At 42.8% G+C, this 19,990-nt stretch overlaps 1 protein-coding gene across 9 annotated transcripts in view; it reads right to left on the reverse strand.

Moving 5' to 3' along the window:
* Positions 1 to 2,492: 2,492 nt before the first annotated feature.
* The window catches only part of Frmd4b (FERM domain containing 4B), a 321,370-nt gene continuing 303,872 nt past the window's right edge, over positions 2,493 to 19,990 (reverse strand). For all 9 annotated transcript variants that reach the window (XM_052174401.1, XM_052174394.1, XM_052174393.1 and 6 more), the window contains 6 exons: positions 18,296 to 18,352; positions 16,296 to 16,443; positions 14,056 to 14,175; positions 11,389 to 12,200; positions 8,037 to 8,169; positions 2,493 to 4,126 (listed from right to left, as the gene is read on the reverse strand). In XM_052174401.1, coding sequence (XP_052030361.1) covers positions 4,006 to 4,126; positions 8,037 to 8,169; positions 11,389 to 12,200; positions 14,056 to 14,175; positions 16,296 to 16,443; positions 18,296 to 18,352 — 1,391 coding nt within the window. In that variant the 3' untranslated portion in view covers positions 2,493 to 4,005. The remainder of the gene's footprint in view (positions 4,127 to 8,036; positions 8,170 to 11,388; positions 12,201 to 14,055; positions 14,176 to 16,295; positions 16,444 to 18,295; positions 18,353 to 19,990) is intronic.

Here is a 19,990-nt window from a genome sequence, read left to right on the forward strand (position 1 = left end):
TTTTGGATTAATTTTCTCATAATAATTCAGTTTATTTCACCTTACACGTCTATAGTTTCACGATATATTGGAAACTTTAAAAGCACGTATTTTACCATTGACAGTTTGAGATGCACCATAGCACAGCATAATGGAAATTTAATAAAGTCGTTATTCCAATTCTGAAAACTCATTATTAGGAGTTCTGCCAAACTAACAGATTAAAATGATTCTGGAATTTTTATTGCTTTTCACATTTGTTAGTTCCTGAGTACAAAGGTGAGTTTTTATTTTATTTTTTCAATTATTGAAAAGCAGAACAAACATCAAGAGAGGTTAGTCTACTTATTAAATTCACCTTTTATATTTGTTTATTATTTTATGTCTATGGGACTGTTTGCATGTTTGTGTACCACGTGCATATATACAAGCCAGAAAGGGTGCTGGATTCCCTGGGACTGGAGTTACAGATGCTGTGAGCTGCCATGTGAATGCTGGGAATCAAACTCAGGTCTTCTAGAAGAACAACCACTACTGTTAACCATTGAATTATTTCTCCAGCCCAAAATACACAGATTTGTGGGGCAGATCAATATGCATTGAAAGGGAGTGAGCCCCAAGATATGTCAGATCATATATATATATTTAATATATATATATAGTAAATTATATGTTATGTAACAGCATTTGTAATATATAATATGAGTACATACTTGTATACATATTTATTATATATTGTACAATGATATATAATGCCATATATGCTACATCATATAATTATAAAAATAATATCATATAATAATATTATATTTGAGTACACTGTAGCTGTTTCCAGACACATCAGAAGAAGGCATCAGATCCCTTTATAGATGGTTGTGGGACATCATGTGGTTGCTAGGAATTGAACTCAGGACTTTTGGAAGAGCAGTCAGTGCTTAGAGCCATATCTCCAGCTCCAATATATTATATTTGAATATTTAATTATATCATTATATATAACATAATATATATATATATATATATAGTATAAAAGGAAGAGGGAGAGATACTTGTAATATAATGCTAGTTTTTAAAAAAAATAGGCATAGAGAAATTTCCAAGTTACGGGGCTGGAGATGTCTCCACAGTTGAGAGTGTGTATTAGCTTCTTTACCATTACTGTGATGAAATATCACAGACCAAAGTGATTTGTGGGAAGATTCATTTTAATCTGCAATTCCAGATCTGGAGTGGACAGTGGCGAGAAGGCATGGCATGCCCCAGAAGCAGGAATCTGGCCAGTTATGTTTTCATCCACACAGGAAGCAAAGAGAGAGAAGAGGAGGTGGGGAGAGGCTATACATCCTCAAAGCCTTCCTCCAGTCACTTGCTTCCTCCAGCTCGGCTCCGCCTCCTAAAGGTTCCACAATTCCCCCACACAGTGCCCTCAGCAGGGAAGCGAGTGTTCAAATAAATTCCCCCCAAAGGGACATTTCTCTTCTGAACTGCTCTTCCTAGGACCTGAGTCTGAGCAGTTCTAGTCAAACGCCCACACTGGGTGGGCTCGCCAGGGCTTGTAACTCTAGCTCCTGGGGAGCTGACACTGTCTTCTATCTTCTGGTAAACACTTGCAGGACAAGATTACATGTTATATGTATTTCAAGTGCTTCTAGGACCAGAGAAATTGTGTGTGTGTGTGTGTGTGTGAAGAGAATGGGTACACGTTGAAAATTTGCCTTTGTCTGTTTTTGCTTTTGAGTAAGTAATTTGCACCAAAGACAGATGTGCTCCTGTGGCAGACCTGCTTCCATTCCTGACACTTCTTTGTGGAAGCTAAGGTGTACTTTTTCTTTCAAGATTATACTTGTGATTCTGAGCACATCAGTTTTGAGCAGGAAAAGGTGGGACTTTCGTGTCCGACACATGCACAGAAACACTCATTTGTGTTTCCTTGCATTTCATTTCCAGCCCAGCTCTGTCCAATAATCAGGGTAAGGCAGAAACGGAAATGTCCTCCTCTAGTGAAAGGGTTTGTTTAAAAAAACGAAGATGAATTACTCATTATGGATCAGTTAATGTTTTCACACCTAAATCCTAAAAATTCCCATCAGTCATTCTCAGTGAAATGATTACCACATTTGATCAATTCCAAGGCACCTTGCAAGGCACAGCCGTGGGCTGGGGTACATTGCAGTGGTAGAGAATCTGTCTAGTGTGTGTGTGCAAGAACCTAGGTTCAGGCCCAACACTGAAACAACAGAAGAAAGCAATATTTTATGTTTCAATAAGAAAGAAAACAAACAAACACCAACCAAATTCAAAGCCTAAACCACAGCCAACTCCTAATAGGACATGATTAATATGTAAACCCTACTTTCTGATTTAAGTACGAAAAAATATGTGTATCTTGGAATCAATAAAACCTTGTAATATTAAATGTATTTGTTTGTATCTTGCCCAATGTTCGTCTTGATATGGAACATCTCACACTGCCTCTTGTGTGCCCCAAACATGAACACAAGCACCCGAACACGTCAGTAGCACACCATGAGTTTATTGACCTACATAAAAAATAATAGGTCTCAAAGTCAAAACAGTGAAAGAATATGCAAAAAGCGATTTCTGGTTCCAGGAGGCTATACAAATATGCAAAAAGGAATAAGTTATTTTTTTTTTAACTTGTGTCTTTTTTTTTTCCAAAAAAATTTCCCCGAACTTCATTTCTAATGATACAAATGACAGAGGAGCAGTTATCAAATCATTTTTATGTATATATTACATGCTTTGGAATATAAGTAGAAAAATGTTCCAGAAAAGTTGTTGAGAAATGTCTATTCACAATATGAACAAGAAACTCGTATAAAAGGAGGGGAAGGGAGCACCTTTTGTGGGACTTTGAAGCCAAATAAAGAGACAAAGATCATGGCTGTTCTAGAAGCAAGCAAAATCCTACCAACATCAAGCCTACGTGGATGAGTTCCTCCAGAGGGGTATGAGGTAGTTTATTCCTCATAATTCAATCTCCTGCAGCTTGAAGTAAATTCTTTCCTGACGATCTCAGCTTGTCACTTTGTGACTTGGATTTGCTTCTGGAGTTCAGGCCGTAGGCTTCATTTTCTACGGTTCACCACTTTAAGGCACACGATTCACCTACGGCAATGTGGGTTGGCGGTGTCCTTGGGGGAGGGGTCCTTTCTGTCAACACCTCCAAACACTTTTTCGGATAAGTTTGCCACCTCGAGCCTGCCATTCAGATGACAGGCAGGGCAGAGGGTCACCAGTCTGAGCAGTCCGTGTTGGGAAACACAACAGGGATTGGTGGCATCTACCTGAAGGATGTTCTCCAAGCAGAGTTGGCCGGTGACTTCATCTCCTCTAGTTGGCTACCATTAAGTTATAGTACAGGATGCTACGGCAATCAGAAGACTAGAATCCATATTAGGGTGCTTAGGAAGAACGTCGCTTTGTAACAGCCTAAAACATCTACACTCATTCAGAACTTCATGAAAATCTAACTTCTCTTCAAGTAAGTTTCCAATACTGTCTAAACCCTCCTCATCTGTTTGTAGAAACAGTGTGTTTTCTGTCAGCTCACGAGGTCAAACCCCGTGGAGGTGAGCCACGATTCAGGAGCTTCTGGGTTCCCTCTCTCAGCGTTCTGAACTGTGCTCTGAAATCTCCCATCCTCCTCTCCAATGGGACAAACTCCCTGACTGTCTGTCTTCCCAGATTTGAGGCTTGCCTTTGACAATGGTTACTCCCTTCACGAGAGCTCGCTGAGGGCCAGGGCTTCGTGCAGGCCCTCTTGACAAGAGTCTCACCAAGGGATCTGACTTAGTGATGGGTTAGTGCCTAGAGTTTGGAAGGCAAATCCTCATCCAGGGCTTTGTGGGGCTTAGTGTGTGATTCTCTTTCAAGTCACATTTAAGTCTTGTCTTTGACCTTTGATGCCTTTAGTTTCTAGCCATTTAGAAGACAGAACAGACTTTGCAAGGCACACTAGTGTGAGAACGACGCGCAGTGCTTGGTCAGGAGGTCCGGCTGCATTCAGACTAATGTTCCAGGCTTGGAGTCTTCGTGCCAAAAGAGCCTCTGGTCACTACTCTCCAAGCTGTCTTCCAGCTGGTTTCCGTCTGTACCGTCCAGTGGAGTGGTCTCTGCGTACTGTCTGTTAAAGGGACAGGAAAGTTACTACCTGGATCTATTTCCCTCCCTTAGTACAAACAGTCCAACAGGTTAGAGGAAAGCACTATTAAGGAAAAAAAAATTCCAGAACCTAAGATAGGAAGGAAAAAAAAAAAAAAACAAGAGTGCATACTTGGTTCACAGCACAGTGAAGCATTGTTTGTCAGGCACATAAAAGATCGTTGGACTCTCAGGAAAGTTCTGCCTTTGTTTAACTTTCATTTACCATTGATTAGGGCCCAGAAGGTATTAAGTTACTTGTTAACTTAAAGGCGTTTGTCTGGGAGAAATACAAACATATCCTTTTGCAGAAGAAAGTGTTCCCAGTTAGAGTTTATTGCCCCATTGGTGACTGCCTGGTTTGGCATAGAATGGAACAATCTTACCCCAGTGCCTTCTTTTATTGTTGTGAATTCCCTTTAAAGAAAGGTGGCTAGCTTCCTTATCAACAATAAAAAAGTGGCTCTTTGACACATGCTTGCTTCTTAATTTTTTTTTAAAAATAATCATATTGTAACTTTTTAAAAAGGCATATTTTGGGCAACTCTCCTAATTAAAAGAATAAATTATGTGCTTTTCTCAGGAGTAAGAGAAACACCTAAAAGTTAGCAGGGCTAGTTTGGGATCATATCCTGAGGGTTTATGGGCCAAATATAAATTGTCAATGACCCAAGAAATGACATCATATAAGCATTTTGGTCTGAACACTTCTGGGGTGGGAGGTGGGAGGTAAGAAACAGACATATTTGGATTGTACAGTCAGACAAGCACAGCCTATCATACAAACTGTTCAGTTAAGCAAGCCAGTTCTTTAACAGTATGTTAAAAAGAGGTTAGATAGTTAGTAGACTTAGGTTTTCAATTCCAAGGTCTTTTAGTTAAGCTGAGTTTCAAAGTCTTTGGAAGGAGAGCTTTGGGAACAAACGCTGTATCACTTCAGGACTTTTAGTGTTTTCAGGAAATGTCAAAGCCAAGTCATATTTCACAACCTCACACGGCAGGCAGGGCAGGCGAAGGTCCTGCTGTAGAGACCGAAGCAGTGGACAGAGCGGAGCACTGTACTTACTACAGTTGGCTACCCTGAGCAAGACAGAGCCTACTACTGATCTCACTTCTGGAGTCACAGTCATCCTCTGCGACAGAGGGCCTCGGTTGTGATCGTGCCTAGTGATGAGGGAGTTAGACAGGAATAGGAAAGGGAGAGGAAGACAAGGGAGTGAAAGAAAACAACTTCATCTGGAAACTGTAGCAGCTGAGCAGAGATTCGTCTGTTTCAGGGAGTCTACCAGTACCAAGTTTACCAAACCGTACTAGGAAAAAAAATGCCAATAAAAACTCCTAGCTTTCCGTAAATAACAGCTTATTTAAACAAAAACAAAAACAAAACAAAACAAAAAAACAAAACCCCAAACCCTCTCATATGTTACTGAGCATTTTAAGACTTTAGTGTGGACCATCTAGAGTTATTCTTGTACGTCATGAAATTTATTTTGTCTCTCATTGTTATTAGGGTGACGAATATGTTAATTGTAAAAGGTGGTGTTTGCTACAAGATTTTTCACATGACGTATTCTGTCTCTGATTTAAAAATCAGGCTTTTCGTTTGGTTGGCTTGCTTTGGTTTTTGAGGCAGGGCAGTATATTGCCCAGATTGATTTTAATCTCCTCATATAGCTTAGGTTGCCCACAAGTTGGCAGCAATCCTCCTGTCTTAGCCTCTCGAGAGCAGGAGCCGCCGTGGCAGCTTTAAAAGACATGCTTACATAGAAATGCATCACACAGTCTAAAGGCAAACTTCTGAAACTTTATGAATAATTAATAGTGTGCTTGGCTTATTAAATTAAACTGAAACAATCAGATTGTATCATAGTTTTTCAAAATGCTACACAGGGCAGGTTGGAATATGTGCTTCTACTATTTCTGTGGCATAAATGTTGCCCGTTCATCTGAAAAGCAGGAACTTACAAAACACACTTTTAGCTAGGTGGTGGGTGGGGCATACTTTTAATCCCAGCCATCAGAAGACAGAGACAGGTGGACCTCTGAATCTGAGACCAGCCTGGTCTACAAATCAAGTTTCAGGACATCCAGGGCTATACAGAGAAACCAGCCAAACAAACAAAAGAGATTAACCACATAGGAATATATTTATAGGATATCCAAAATTTTAGAATGAGATGTATAATTTCATACAAAATATAAAAGGCAAAACTATATTTACTCTATCATTATGATCATGTTAGAATGGACAGAGGGAAATGGAGAAATCTGTCAACTGTTAGTATCCCTGTCTCTGGTTGAAGAGATCACGCTCCTTTGTTATCTCTCTGGTGCTTTATTATTTTCCTCATGTTCTCCACAATGAGTGCCTGTGAGTGCGAACACCCACCCACACCACAATGGAGCTTTAAATAGCTCCCAATTTCCTGCACACTGTGTCCCCTTTGACACCAGCACCTCTATTCAGTCATCTTGATCTTACTGAAATATATAGGAAGACTTGGTAAAAATAGATTTTCTTCTCAGAATGTTTAGCAGTTCCTGGATGCAATGAACGCAGTGTTAAAAGACACTGGCACCATCTTGGGCACTGACTGAGCAGAAAGGAGGGAAACACTGTCCAAACACGAAAATTATTTGCAAATATATTAGCCAAAGTAAAGAGAGCTGCACTGAAAGGGTTCAGCTCAAACTTGGGGCCCCACAATTTTAGATCCTGCTGCAAACTCATTTTTAAACATTATTTATACAAGTTCCAACGTGCTGATACCTTATGAAGCACAGTTTCACCAAAAGTCTATTTTGAGCACACCCTTTGTTGGGTTGAGACAATTGGCTTAATATTTCAAGCCAAGAAAAACTCCATGGAATGTGGGGAAGAAAAACAAGGACGGGGGAGTGAATACTTCCAATTAGCTCGGCACACCAACTGCCTCTGCGGGGAGCTGCTAACCTGCCCAGTTCACTGGCACAGACACTGTGCAGACTGTAGTCTCTACATCAAGAGCAGATTTAAAAAAAAAAAAACCCAGATAATACACAGTCTTCACAGCACTGTGGGTGAGGGTGGCAGAGTTAAGAGGAAGGGATGAAGCTAACTCCTCCTCTGCAGAAGAATTTATTTTATAAATTTATATATTTATAGGCCTGAGATGATATAACACTCATCGGCTCCACCCACCTGCCTATCATCTATGCCAAGGGAGTCACGTGCTCATCGGAAGAAGCCGAGGCTCTTCAGAGTCACGCTGCCACGCACTGTGCCTGTGTGTTCCCTTCGCTGTTTACAAGGAACTACTTCAGACGACACACAGGACAGCTGGCTGGATCCACCGTGTCTCAGTGAACACAAAATACAGCAAGTGGTGAAATCCAACTCAACAACTGTTGGTTGGACTTTGGTACAAAGAGCTTTACTGGAGGACAGAGATTTTTTTTTTTCCTGCAGGTCTTTTCTTTTCCAGAAAAGACTTAAATGGACATTATCCACAATACGGTTTTAAGCACACCCTTAAAATAGATGAGAAAGAGAAGCCCAGCTTTGAGACTAAGCCTTTAAAGCGTACAGCTATTAAGAACAGAGTAGAGTTGAATTTGGGTGAGCTATATGGAGCTCAAAAGTCAAAAGTGTTTTTGGCTTTGCTAGCCATGTCTTATTTGTCAAAGCTTTGTCCTCAGAATGTGAACACACACAGCTCACAAGTAGAGTAATGACCACGACCATTTTCCAGTGAAACATTATTTACCGAACGTGGTGGCAGTCGGGTTGGGCCTGTAGGCTAATGGTTACCAAATCCCACCTTACACCTCTTCACCACCAGACTGTGCAGTATAGGAGCCGTGCATCCTTCACAGAGGCTCAGGCTCCGAGAACCTGGCCAACACTTTCTCACCTGCTTGGAGAGGACAAGGGATTGTAGATGTTGCCATAGTAGCTGGTGTAGGGAGAATGCATTGGATTTTCATATTCAGATAGCCCAATGGCTAGCTGGGTCCTCCAGTTCCCAGAAGCATTTGTAGAAGACACTAGAAATAAGAACGGGAAGGGAGAGCAAGTTAGGTGGAATATTCTAAGCCAAATCTGTTCTGGTTGCTTCACACTCAGGTATGTGGAGAGCAGAGGGATGAAAGGCTGGGTTTATTTGTGCTTGCCATGGCTGGAGATGGGTCCAGGCTTTGCCTATGTTTTACCTCTGAGAGAGAGAGAGAGAGAGAGAGAGAGAGAGAGAGAGAGAGAGAGAGAGCTGTTTGAGCCAGAATTTGCAATCAGTTCAGTTTGGTGGACTAATAGCTGGCTGAGTGACTTGGACAAATAGCTCCTCCTTTGTAAACTTCGGTTTCCTTACTGTGGGGAGAATAAGTGTGGTCACAGCACCAGGACTGAAGGCAGTGATGAACGTATTAAGCCTAGTGCAGAATAAAGGCTCATGATATGGTATTGTTATTATTGACAGAAGTTAGTCCAAAGGGAAGACAGAAATATTTTCAATAACACACATTTTTAAGTAGTCCAGAAGAAAAAGGGAGAGGACTCTCCTAAGGGGAGAGAACCTTGCCACCTGGGCTTCAGATCTGACCAGATGGGTGCTTGAGAATACGTAGAGAGGTCTGTGGAGAAAAAGCATTCAGCCAGGTGACTTGTCGAGACTTGACTGCTGAAGGCAGCACTGGCCACTGGCAAGACAGGACATTTTCTGTTGTTGAATAAAAAGTGGCAGGGGTGGAGGGAGAGGCTAGCAGAAGGTGGAAGAGGCTGGGTTTGCAGAAGGGCGGAACTGAGAGAGGGCAAGAGCACAATTTGGAAGCAGAGCCTGATGGAAGGAATGCCACTGGGTGTCACTGGGTGTCACTGGGTGTCACTGCCATCCTCTGTGAAACCAGTCCTGCCCAGTGCCTGGGCTGCACGGGCGGCTCAACAGCCCTGTGTGTATCTAAGCCTCGCACAGACAGCCCCGGACATGATTCTTCCTGTTCCTCATGTTCTGTTCCTGGCCACCGACCTCTTTCCACACCCACAAGCCACTTGCAGTCACCACTGACAAACTTCAGAATTCGTCTGTGGCCATAAGGCCACTTGATTCACACTAACAGATGTAGGCTCCTCACGCAAGGCTTCCGAAACTGAGCACTAGGTGGAGGTCTCTGAAACTTGGGGGGTCATACTGATAGCACTGGGACAGAAGCCCTACTTTGTCACCTGCCAGCCTAGGGGACTGGCAGAGTCATTCAAACTCTCTATCTAAACCAGAGTCACCTAAACTGTAAAGTAAGAATAATCACACACTAACTACAGCACTCCCTCTACAGCCTTGCTGCTCCCATTAGAAGGGCACCCTGGCACAGAGCTGCCAAGAAAAGGTGGCTTCCATCACTCCTGAAACTGAGTCACCACGAAGTCTTCAGGTGGTGCAAAATCTGACTAACCAGAAACAGGAAATGTAACCCTCCATGTGAATGATTCGAGCCTGTAGAAATACATCTCTAAAGCTATAAAGTAGGGGCAGGAACATTCCAGAAGGGATTTCCGGAAGCCTTGATGTCATCCACTTAATACTTTATAAAGGATGCTCTTAGCCAGGTGTGGTAGGGCAGGCACGGGAGAGGCTTTATGAGTTTGAGGCCAGCCCAAAATGCACCGTAAGATCCTATCTTAAAATGCCAAGGGGGGGTTGGGGTGAGGAGGAATGCTCTTGGTGATACAGCCAGCAGAACCGACACCAGGTCTGAACCAGGAAGTACTAACTCTGTTTCACCCTTGCCCTAGTTACAAAGCCAACAGCCAAGGCAGTCGAGGGTTTTGAATCACACCTGGTTTTCCCTGGGCGGTCCCCCAACCCTGTGCACTAAAAGCCGTCCACAAGAATTTCCAGACCCCTGCTTGCTTTCAATCTTGGAGCGCTCTGTCCAGATGTGATCTGTAAAAGCTGCTCATGCTTCGCCCTGAGCTTCAAGAAAGTGCAGGGTGTCCTCTGAGCAAGACAGATGTCCTCTAGATCAGAGCCATAAACCACAAGAAACAGCGAGAGAAGCCTCTTCCTGTGTTAGATGTGGTCATCGGTGGGATAATCCTAGCGGAAGTCCAGATCACAGAAATAGTAATAAAATAGAACCCAAGCAGAAGTCTCCATGGCAGTGTGTCTTGTCAGCAGTCTTATGAATCATAAAGGTGCAGTTCACTCTGACTGTTCCACAGGCTTGCAAATTCCCACACATGTTTCAGGGAGGCAGCAAACCTTAGGACACAGGTTTTTGTGTCATTTAAGAATTCATGCATTTCTTCAAGTCATACATTCCTTCAATTTGCTGACTACACCCTGAGCTCGTAGAGGCCAGAGAGTCCTTCAGTAGCTTTCACTATGCTGGGCAGACCAGGCCTCAACTATTTCTCCAAATTACTCAGAGCAGGTGAGGGTGTGTGGCAGGTACTCTGCAAAGGTGGGCCAAAGGAGACACCAACCCCCACATAAAGGTCAGAAAGAAAATGCTTTTGATGATCAAAATTGGCTACTAAAATTCCTGGAATTTTCAGTAATGTTGGTGGGCTTGGAGTCAGGTTTTCAAGCACCCCAGGCAAACACTGATCTATGAGCCCAGCCTGCCAAATTCCTTACATTAGCAATTCAGTAGAGAATAGTATAGACTGAGATAAGATAAGCAAAGCACGTAGAAAAATACTTGACAAATACCAGTTCTATCGGAATTACTGTAGGTGTTATGCAGGCAGAGCATGAATATTCAGTCTTTAGATTTATGGAATCTTGGCCAATAGGAAGGGATGTGTGATCCTTAGACCTTAAGTGTCTCTATTCTTTCAACATGTCAAACTCCAGTGATGAGAATACTTTTAAGAGATGTGGCTGTCACCATGAGATGAAGACAACACCAAGTACCAAGATGGAGGAGCAAGTACCAAGACAGGACAGTGCACAGAGTCAGTCCTCACCGTGTTTGCCAGGCTCAAATCTACAAATGGCTCCATTTTGAGCCTGGCAAACTCAAAAGAGAGAGAGAGAGAGAGAGAGAGAGAGAGAGAGAGAGAGAGAGAGAGAGAGAGAGAGAGAGAGACTCTAATGCTCTGTGAAAGCTGTAGAGTACTGCTGAAGCTGACAGTTCTTATTATGGGTCCTCCACTCTGAATGAGCATGGGAACCAATGTATGACCCTGGACAGGAGTGGTTTGGGATGGTTTGGGAGTATGATTCATGGTGGCCCCCGGAGTGATGCGCTTCCCCGCAGCGACCTTACCTGAAGAGTAGGAAGATGCTCTACTGCTTGGAGAACACGGGACCTGGAGCCCTGCAAATCCCAGGCACCTCTGCGATCCCCTGTCTGAGTCAAAGCTAGTCTGTGGGCTGTGCCCCTGATCCTTTTGTCCAGAAGCCCTCTGGTACCAGCCACGCAGGTGCTCAGCGACTAAGGCCTTGTGAATGTTTTTGGTGATGTGCTCAGATTTCACGGCAGCCTTTCTTGGCAGCCGGAGAGTTGCATAAGGGTTATGGGGCACGCGGTCTACCTCGTCTTCATGGAAAGACCTGCTGTAGTCCCTCTGGCGGTCGTATCCATAGAGAGCTGAGGATCGGTAAGAAGGATTGACACTGTACTGTCCCTCCGTGTCATTCTCATAGACGTAGCCACCACTGTAATACAGGTCGCACTCCGCATACGGTTGATATCCGGTGATATAGTAACCGGAAGGAGGTGGGTCCTGACCTTTGGAGTAGACGCCATTCCTCAAAGTATCCTTTTGTGCTAGGTTGGGCATGCTTCCTGAATTGGAAGTAGAAACACTGTGTTTCTTGGACCGTCTTCTCCCCCTGGCACGGGTGTCTAGGGTCTGGGTGGTGTAGTAAGGGCCGGCAGCAGGCGTCACACAGTAATACTCGGAGCTTGACTGGCTGGTGTATGAAGACCCGTCGTCTAGGATCTCCGTGCTGCTGCTTCTTTGGGATTTGGAGATGGTAAAAAATGGCTTATCGCTGTCCATCTCGGAGAGCAGGTGGGACTGGGACTCCAGGCTCCCGCTCCGCTGGCGGCAGTGTTGAGATGAGGAGCCAGGTCTGAAAGGAGAGAAGGAAGATGAATAATAGAGCAGAAGAAGGATCCGAGGAAGAGAAAAGGACACTAGGCTGAGGGCTGGGGGGATGGCTCCATCGTGGCCTGTGTGCTGGGTGAACGTGGAAACTTGAGTTTGATAAGGCAGAACCCACATTAAAAGCCAGACGGGATGCCTATAATCAACCCTAGGGGAGGTGGTGACAGGCAGATCACTGAAGCTTGCTGGCCAGTCAGTCTAGGCAAATTGGTAAACTCCAGGTTCAACGAGAGACCCTGTCTTAAAAAAACAAGGCAGAGAGTTGCTTGAGGAAGGTGGCCCGTGTTGACCTCTGGTCTCCACATACACATACAGTCAAGTACATGAGCACCCACAATATAGGGACACAGGCAGCACAGATAAAAGAACATGTTGAACAGATTTAGAACCTCTAAATTCAATAGGGCTTTGCAGGCTTCATAATAGAGTCTACCCATTCACACCACGCACTGGTTCACAAGTAAGCTCATCATCACAGAGTTAGGGAAGAACCAGGTTCTGTTATTATGCAAGCCGAATCCTCTCTTGAGGCTAAAGATATCTGTGATGATATATAGCCTGCATTAAGGCTAGAAAGATGCCCTCCAACGGTCTTTTTTTTTTAAGATTTATTTATTACTTTATTTAAGTAAGTACACTGAAGCTGTCTTCAGACACTGCAGAAGAGGGCGTCAGATCTCATTACTGATGGTTGTGAGTCACCATGTGGTTGCTGGGATTTGAACTCAGGACCTCCGGAAGAGCAGTCAGTGCCCTTAACCACTGAGCCATCTCTCCAGCCCCCTCCAACACATCTTTGGAGGCTTCTCTTCTCACATAACATAAGAGTAGGAGAGAGGGAGGCAAGGTGGGGGGAGCCTGGGCCAAAGGCAGGAATACTAGTGTGGTGCTGAGCTGCCAGCTCTAAGGGCTAGGGTGGGGTATTTAACATCCCTGTTTTGCTTCTGTGTTTGTACAATGAGATGAAAATGGTCCCTAATATGCACTTCATAACAGGTTTGCCATTGGCACTAACTCAAGTAGCTTGGAAAAAGAGTGTACGGGGCTGTGGATACAGCTTAGTCAGTGCCTGCCTGGCATGTGTCAAGTCTGCCACCATGGCACCGTGTCAGTTGGGAGCAGTGGTGTGCATCTGCAGTCCACCACTGGGATGGTGGGGGCAGAAGGACGAGGAATTCAAGGTCACTCTTGGCGACACGGTGAGTTCAAGGTCAACTTGAGCTCTATGAAATGGTGTTACTAAAGAAACACCTTTTAAAAATAAAATAAATAAAATAAAATAAAATAAAATAAAATAAAATAAAAGAAGGGGCTGGAGAGATGGCTTGGCAGTTAAGAGCACTGACTGCTCATCCAGAGGTCCTGAGTTCAGTTCTCAGCCCCCATATGATGGCTTGCGACCATCTGTAATGGGATCTGATTCCCTCTTCTGGTGTGTGTGAAGACAGAACACTCATAAAATAAATAAATACATATTTTTTTTAAAAAAAACAAAGAAATAAAAGAAAATGAAACCGTTTAGAGCAGAATGCTGCAAAAATTCCACTGCAATTATTCTCATCCTTGCCTGTAAATGACGAGGAGTGGAACTACCTAGGTGGGGAAATTAAAGCACTAAGAATACAATATATACCTCGAGGAATTGAGTAACATGGTCTTTGCAGACCAATTAGAAATGGTAAGTTAGTTGGAAACGGGTTAGAGTGAGTCAGGGCAACCGGTGCAGAAAGTCACTTTAAGAGATTTAGAAAGGCAGCAAAGGCAAGGCAGACGCTCAAGCCAACAGGACGGTGACGAAGCTGAGGAGATGAAGTGCTTACTCCAGGTGGCTGCTGCTGTAGGCATTCCGAGTCAGGACTGGCGTGGTGGGCATGCTCCGTCCTCCCTGGGGCCGCCTCTCCAGTGTCTTGTAAGGGCTGCTGTGCGTGGACAGCATTTCTCTGTGATTACAAAAGAATTGAAGAAAGTGAGTCTCTCCATACTCCTGGCAGATTTCTCATGTGTTGATAGAAAGCGTACTGGAAAGTGATGGAAAGGGCTTGGGAGAGGATGGGAAGAGCGTCTGTAGAGATGAGTGAGCAGCCTGAGTGGTCTTTTATGAACATTAGTGGAAGCACATGAGGTCTGACTCTCTGGTGTCATGCACACAGCTAATAAGCGGATACTCAATTAGGATCAACTGAGAGCAGGTAGAGTAAGACTCAACAAACCCTTCTTCTACCAAGTCTAACAGTAAACATTTTAGGCCTTGACATGTACACCCTATGGAAGAGAGTGGGTGTGGCTGTGTTTCAACAAAACCTAATGTAGTTTTCAGACATTACCAAATATTATCACTTTTGTCTCATTCCCTCCAATTTCTTGAAAAAAATCTTAAAGTAGTCAGCTCATGGTGACAGAGTCAATATGGCCCATGGGCTATCATTGGCTGGTACTTGACTAAAGTGTATCATCTTTAAATCGTGTTTCTCTACTTCACAGAATGCTAAGAACATAACTGTCTAAGGGGAAGGCATAACCCTGGTGCCAAAGCGCAAGATTAGCGCACACAGATCCTGGTACCAGCTCCCCAGTCCCCTCAAGGAAACTTCCTGCACAACTGTCTACTTCCTGTGAACGTAAGTAAAGACCATTATAGCTCAGAAGTAAGAAATAAAGGTCTGGGGGGCGGGGCTAGAAAAGGGAAATCATTTGAAATGTAAATAAATTATATCGAATAAAAAAATTAAAAAAAAAAAAAAGAAATAAAGGTCTGGGTACCCATAATGTGAGACCACGCTCACAACATGAATTTTTTCCTAACTATATATATTACAAGTATTTATATTTTTTAAAAAATGTCTTAACTTTGTATTTTAAAAATTTACTTAAAAATTGAAGTTTCATATATCATTTTTGTATTGCTAAATACCTATTTATACTGTCTTTTCATTTTATTGTTAATTAATTTATTTATGTTTTTTAGTTTTAGATTTGAGGACAGGATCTCTCTTGGCAGCCTAGACTGACTTTCAGACTAGTCTCAGACTTATAATAATCCCCCTTCAGTCTTCTGATGTTACACTAACAGGCACACATTGCTGTTCAGGGCTCTACAATGTCATTTAAATGAATTCATAAGCATTCTACCATGTGGCTTTATGATAGTTTATTTAGACAGTCCACAAGTTGACAGTTTCTTAAGAGTCAAAAGATTAAGGGTTATAAAATTGAACTCTAGAATCCTAGGCAAGCTAGAATTTGACTTGAAAGTCTTCCAAAGGTGTGCAGGTTGGACGCTTGCTGTGTAACCTGTGGGGTTGCTAGAAAGAAATTTGGGGGGTGGGGCAAATGGGACTAAGTTAGGACATTGGGGACAATTCCCTGGAAGGGGAAATTGGGATCAGCTACTTCCTTTCTCTCTGGTTCTCAGTTACCCTGAGGTGAGTACTTTGATCTATCATATGCTCCCTGGTACAATGCTCCTCTGAACACTGTACGGACACTCCCCTAAACACAACCCAAAAAGAAAGGGGCCAGGTGATTGAGGCTTCCAACCTCTTGAAGCCATAGCTTTTTTTTATGAGTTGCATAGCTCAGGTATTTTGCTTATTGTTAAGAGCTGGCTAACATTCCCCAGTCTCCAGCATTAAAATCCTTGTAACTGGATATAAGTCACACAGACTTTAATACCTAGGACAGAATTAAGAACCTTCTCAAAAGCCTTCTTAAGAACACTCCCACACAGCTGGGGAGTGGTGGCACATGCCTTTAATCCCAGTACCAATCCCAGCACTCAGGAGGCAGAAGCAGTGAATCCGTAGTTCGAGGACAACCTGATCTATAGAGGGAGTTCCAGGATAGCCAGGACTACACAAAGAAACCCTCTCTTGAAAAACCAATCAACCAACCAACCAAACAAACAAACAACCCCACTGTCAACAACAAATCTCTGAGTTAGTTTCCCTGCCTTGGTTTCATAAAAGAATATCATCTGGAAAGATAAGCAACAATCAAGAAGAATTTCAGAGAAGGTACTTCTTAGCATCAAAGCATCAACATTGAGATGATAGCCACCCACCTGGACTGCCTGGTGTCCACAAACTGTTCGTTGATGGAGGATTTTCTGAAGTGGATTCGCTCAATACCAAGAGACTTGGGGGGTAGAATTCTTGGAGAATGAGGTACTGAACTTGGTCGCTGCCCAGCAAGTGTGAAGGAGTCATTGGCTAGAATAGTCAAGCGGCAGTGAATGAAGATGAGCGAATGGGCAAATGAATAGCTTGGCAATCTTCCACAAAAGGAATTGGTAGGTCAGATGAACAACAGTTCTTCTCAAGACAATAATTGGTAGGGATGTGTAGTAGAGATACACACATTTTGTAAAATTAAGTTTTATAATTGACATGTTAGAAGTGCTGAAATCTGAGTCCATTTTTCTCAACTCACAGTGAGCGCAATGAGTTAGAAACTCACTCAGGTGCAATGGGTGATGGTGTCACTTCCAAAAACTCTTATTAAAGAAAGTCTGCAAAGTGTCTGGTGTGGTGGTGGACACCTTTAAGCCCTGTACTTTCAAGGCAGAGGCAGGTGGATTTCTGTGTGTTTGAGGCTTGCTTAGTCTACAGGGTAAGCTCTGGACAGCTAAAGTTACATTGTGAGATCCTGTTTATAAAGAAAGGAAAGGGGTCGGGGAGGAAACCCCAACTTGCAAAAAAATGCACACACAGATGTAGCAAGTTCACCACCAACACGGGCATTTTCAAAACATAAATGGTGAGTGTGTTGGTCTGCAGCTCAAAGCAGGACCCTGAAGTAGTGAGATTTTATTTACGATGAAACTCTGAGACAAAGTAGGACAGGGGAGACGCAGGAGGGGAGGGGCTAGTGCAGGGCAGTGGCTTTCCGGAATACTTCAAATCACATCAGACAGATAGCCAACCAGCTGATTATGTATAAAAAATTACAAGGAAGTATTCAGTCCCTTGAGAGGAAACACATTCCGTCCCAAGACACACAGAACTAATATTGGCTACTGTCACACACATATTGCTTACTTAGAGGCAATGGTAAAAATGACATGAAATCTAATTTCATAAAATGTCTTCCTAAGGAAAACAAAGTCAATCCCTACTTCTCTAGAGAGCAGTGGCACACAAAGTGTATACTAAAGTTTCCTGGTTTGATGCTGGATTCCATATATGTAAAATATCACCACTGGAAATCGCTAGGTGAAAGACTGTGTAGCTTACACAGTTCTGAGTCTTTATTTAAAATACAAAGTCTAAAAAGAAACACAAAGTCTAAAAGCAGGATTTTACCATCCTTAAAGACAGACTTACTCATGCTATGGGTTTCTGATTAGGTGGAACTGTTTTAAATATTAGCCTGCATCTATGATAATGATAGGCCTCCCTCCCCCAACCATTTATATAAATAAAGTTAGTTTATTCTTCTTTTCCTCAGAGAGAAACAAGTAGGCTTCCCTTTGTTGTTGCTGTTGCTGTTGTTGTTGTTGCTTTGTTAGACACGGTCTTCTACTTAGAACTCATTATGAAGCAAAGGAAGGCTGTGAGCTCCTGTCTGTCCTGTTTCTGCCTTCCAAGTACTGGGACTATAGGTATGCACCATAACACCTGGATTACTTGGTGCTGTGATCAAACCTAGGGCATCGTGCATGTTAAGCATCCTAATAACTAACCTATGTCTTGTGCCCAAGTTCACTTCAATTAAAAAAAAATTATCTTAGGAGTAGGAGAGAAGGGTCAGCTATTGAGAATGCTTACTGCATTTTATGAGGACCTGAATTTGGATCCTAGTACCCTCGTCAGAAAGGTCACAAAATGGCCTGTAACTCCAACCCAGGGATTCCTGCTTCCTTGGGTACCACATACATATGGTCTACACACACACACACACACACACAGAGAGAGAGAGAGAGAGAGAGAGAGAGAGAGAGAGAGAGAGAGAGAGAAGACATACACAAGCACATATACACACAAAGGTAAAAATACATCTTAAAAAATGATCTTCACTCTTCAGAGTATCTAATGTTTTTAAATGATAAAAGGAGCCACTTACGGTCATCATAGGTGGTGGTGTCGGACAAAGAACTACTTTCGGACGGAATGATGTCTTCTGTGAATATAAATAGCTGCCTTTAGGATAATTGTGCATTTATACAATTAGAATGAGTTCAGCAAAGCAATTTTCAACTGAGTGCATTTTATTTTCATTTAGATAAATGTAAGCAATTACAGTGCATTAAGAATAATTAGCTGTTGTCGGAATCACTTACATTCTGCTGGAGATAAGAAACATCTGACCTATTGTACAGATGTTACAATGGATTAGTCATTCCTCAGTATCCAGAGGGGAGACTGGCTCCTGGTCTCCCCAAGGATAACAAATCTGAGGGTGGCCCATAGTTCTCTTGCATACTGTGGGTACTGTCTCTATAACTTATAATTCTTAATATGGTATGAATTCTGTATAAACAGTGGTTCTATTGTAATGCTTATCAAATAATATGTTTAGTACAAAAACAATTTTCCCACAACTATTTTGACCTGAGGCTGGCTGTATCTACAGATTTGGAATCTGGGGATGGAAGGGCTAACTGTGTTTCTCTTTTTTTTTCTCTCTTACTTTCTCTCATCTCGTCCCCAACCCCTTTCTGGAGACATAGTTTTATACAGAAGCCCAGGCTTCCTCTGAATTCTCTACATAATTAATGATAACCTTGATACTTCCAAGACACAAGTGCTAGATATATACTGTCGTGCCTGGTTTTATGTGGAGTTAGGGACTGAACCCAGGGCTTTAGGTATTCTGGGCAATATCAAGTGAGTGACAGCTTCAGCTCTTAACCATATCACTTACAATAGGATTAACAGCCAGAGTTTTGGTCTTAAACTAGTTTGCAATGTTTTCTATACCTTGAAAGGAGACTGCATTCCATATTTGTTGTAAGGAACTCTTCTGTACAACGCAGAAACAGTGTCTGCTTACAGACCAGAAGCAGCACTCTTACTTTCAACGTTGACAACCCCCAAATGCCCAAAAATATCATCAAATATTTTTAGAGTGTGGGTATGGAGGTCAAAACTATCCCTACTTAAAAAGCTCTGAATCAGAAGACTTGAGTTTAAATCTTGTTTTTGTCATTTATCGTCCCCGGGAGCTTGGGCAAGTTGGCTCATCTCACTAAGGGTCTTTTGATTCAGCTCTGCAGTAGGGATAACAATGGTGTCTACTGCATGGGGCTGAGATGAGCTACTTGATTAACTAGTGGCATGCAGATTTTAGCCAGCCCCAGGCACACAATAAATGCTAGATAAACACCAACTATATTTTTTCATGTTATTACCCATACTTGGCTGTCTGACTCGAAGTGACAGCCCTAGTGCTTTGAGCATTTCTGGTGCCCATTTGGTAAAAAGAGCCATCTCAGATGTTGTTGATAGGATTTTGCAAACCATTTCATACTCAGCATTGAGTGTTTAGGTGGAATGTTCTACCCAAATACAACACCTCGGTGTAAGTTTTAAAACCGTCTTCATTCAAAGTCAAATGCTAATCTTTATTAGAGCTGAGCGGAGTCTCTCTTAATTAGATACACAATGGAACTTGAAGGCCAGGTGCCAGGATGGTCAGCTGCTGGGTTCACTTACAAAAACATCCCTCCAATATATGCTCAACCAATGGCACCATCTGCTGCCCAAATGCCAGCCACCGAAAAGGAGAACGCTTGGGTCTAGCACAGCTTGAGGGTGA

This window comes from Apodemus sylvaticus, chromosome 2 (genome assembly GCF_947179515.1).
Source record: "Apodemus sylvaticus chromosome 2, mApoSyl1.1, whole genome shotgun sequence".
In the NCBI taxonomy this organism is placed as follows: Eukaryota; Metazoa; Chordata; class Mammalia; order Rodentia; family Muridae; genus Apodemus; species Apodemus sylvaticus.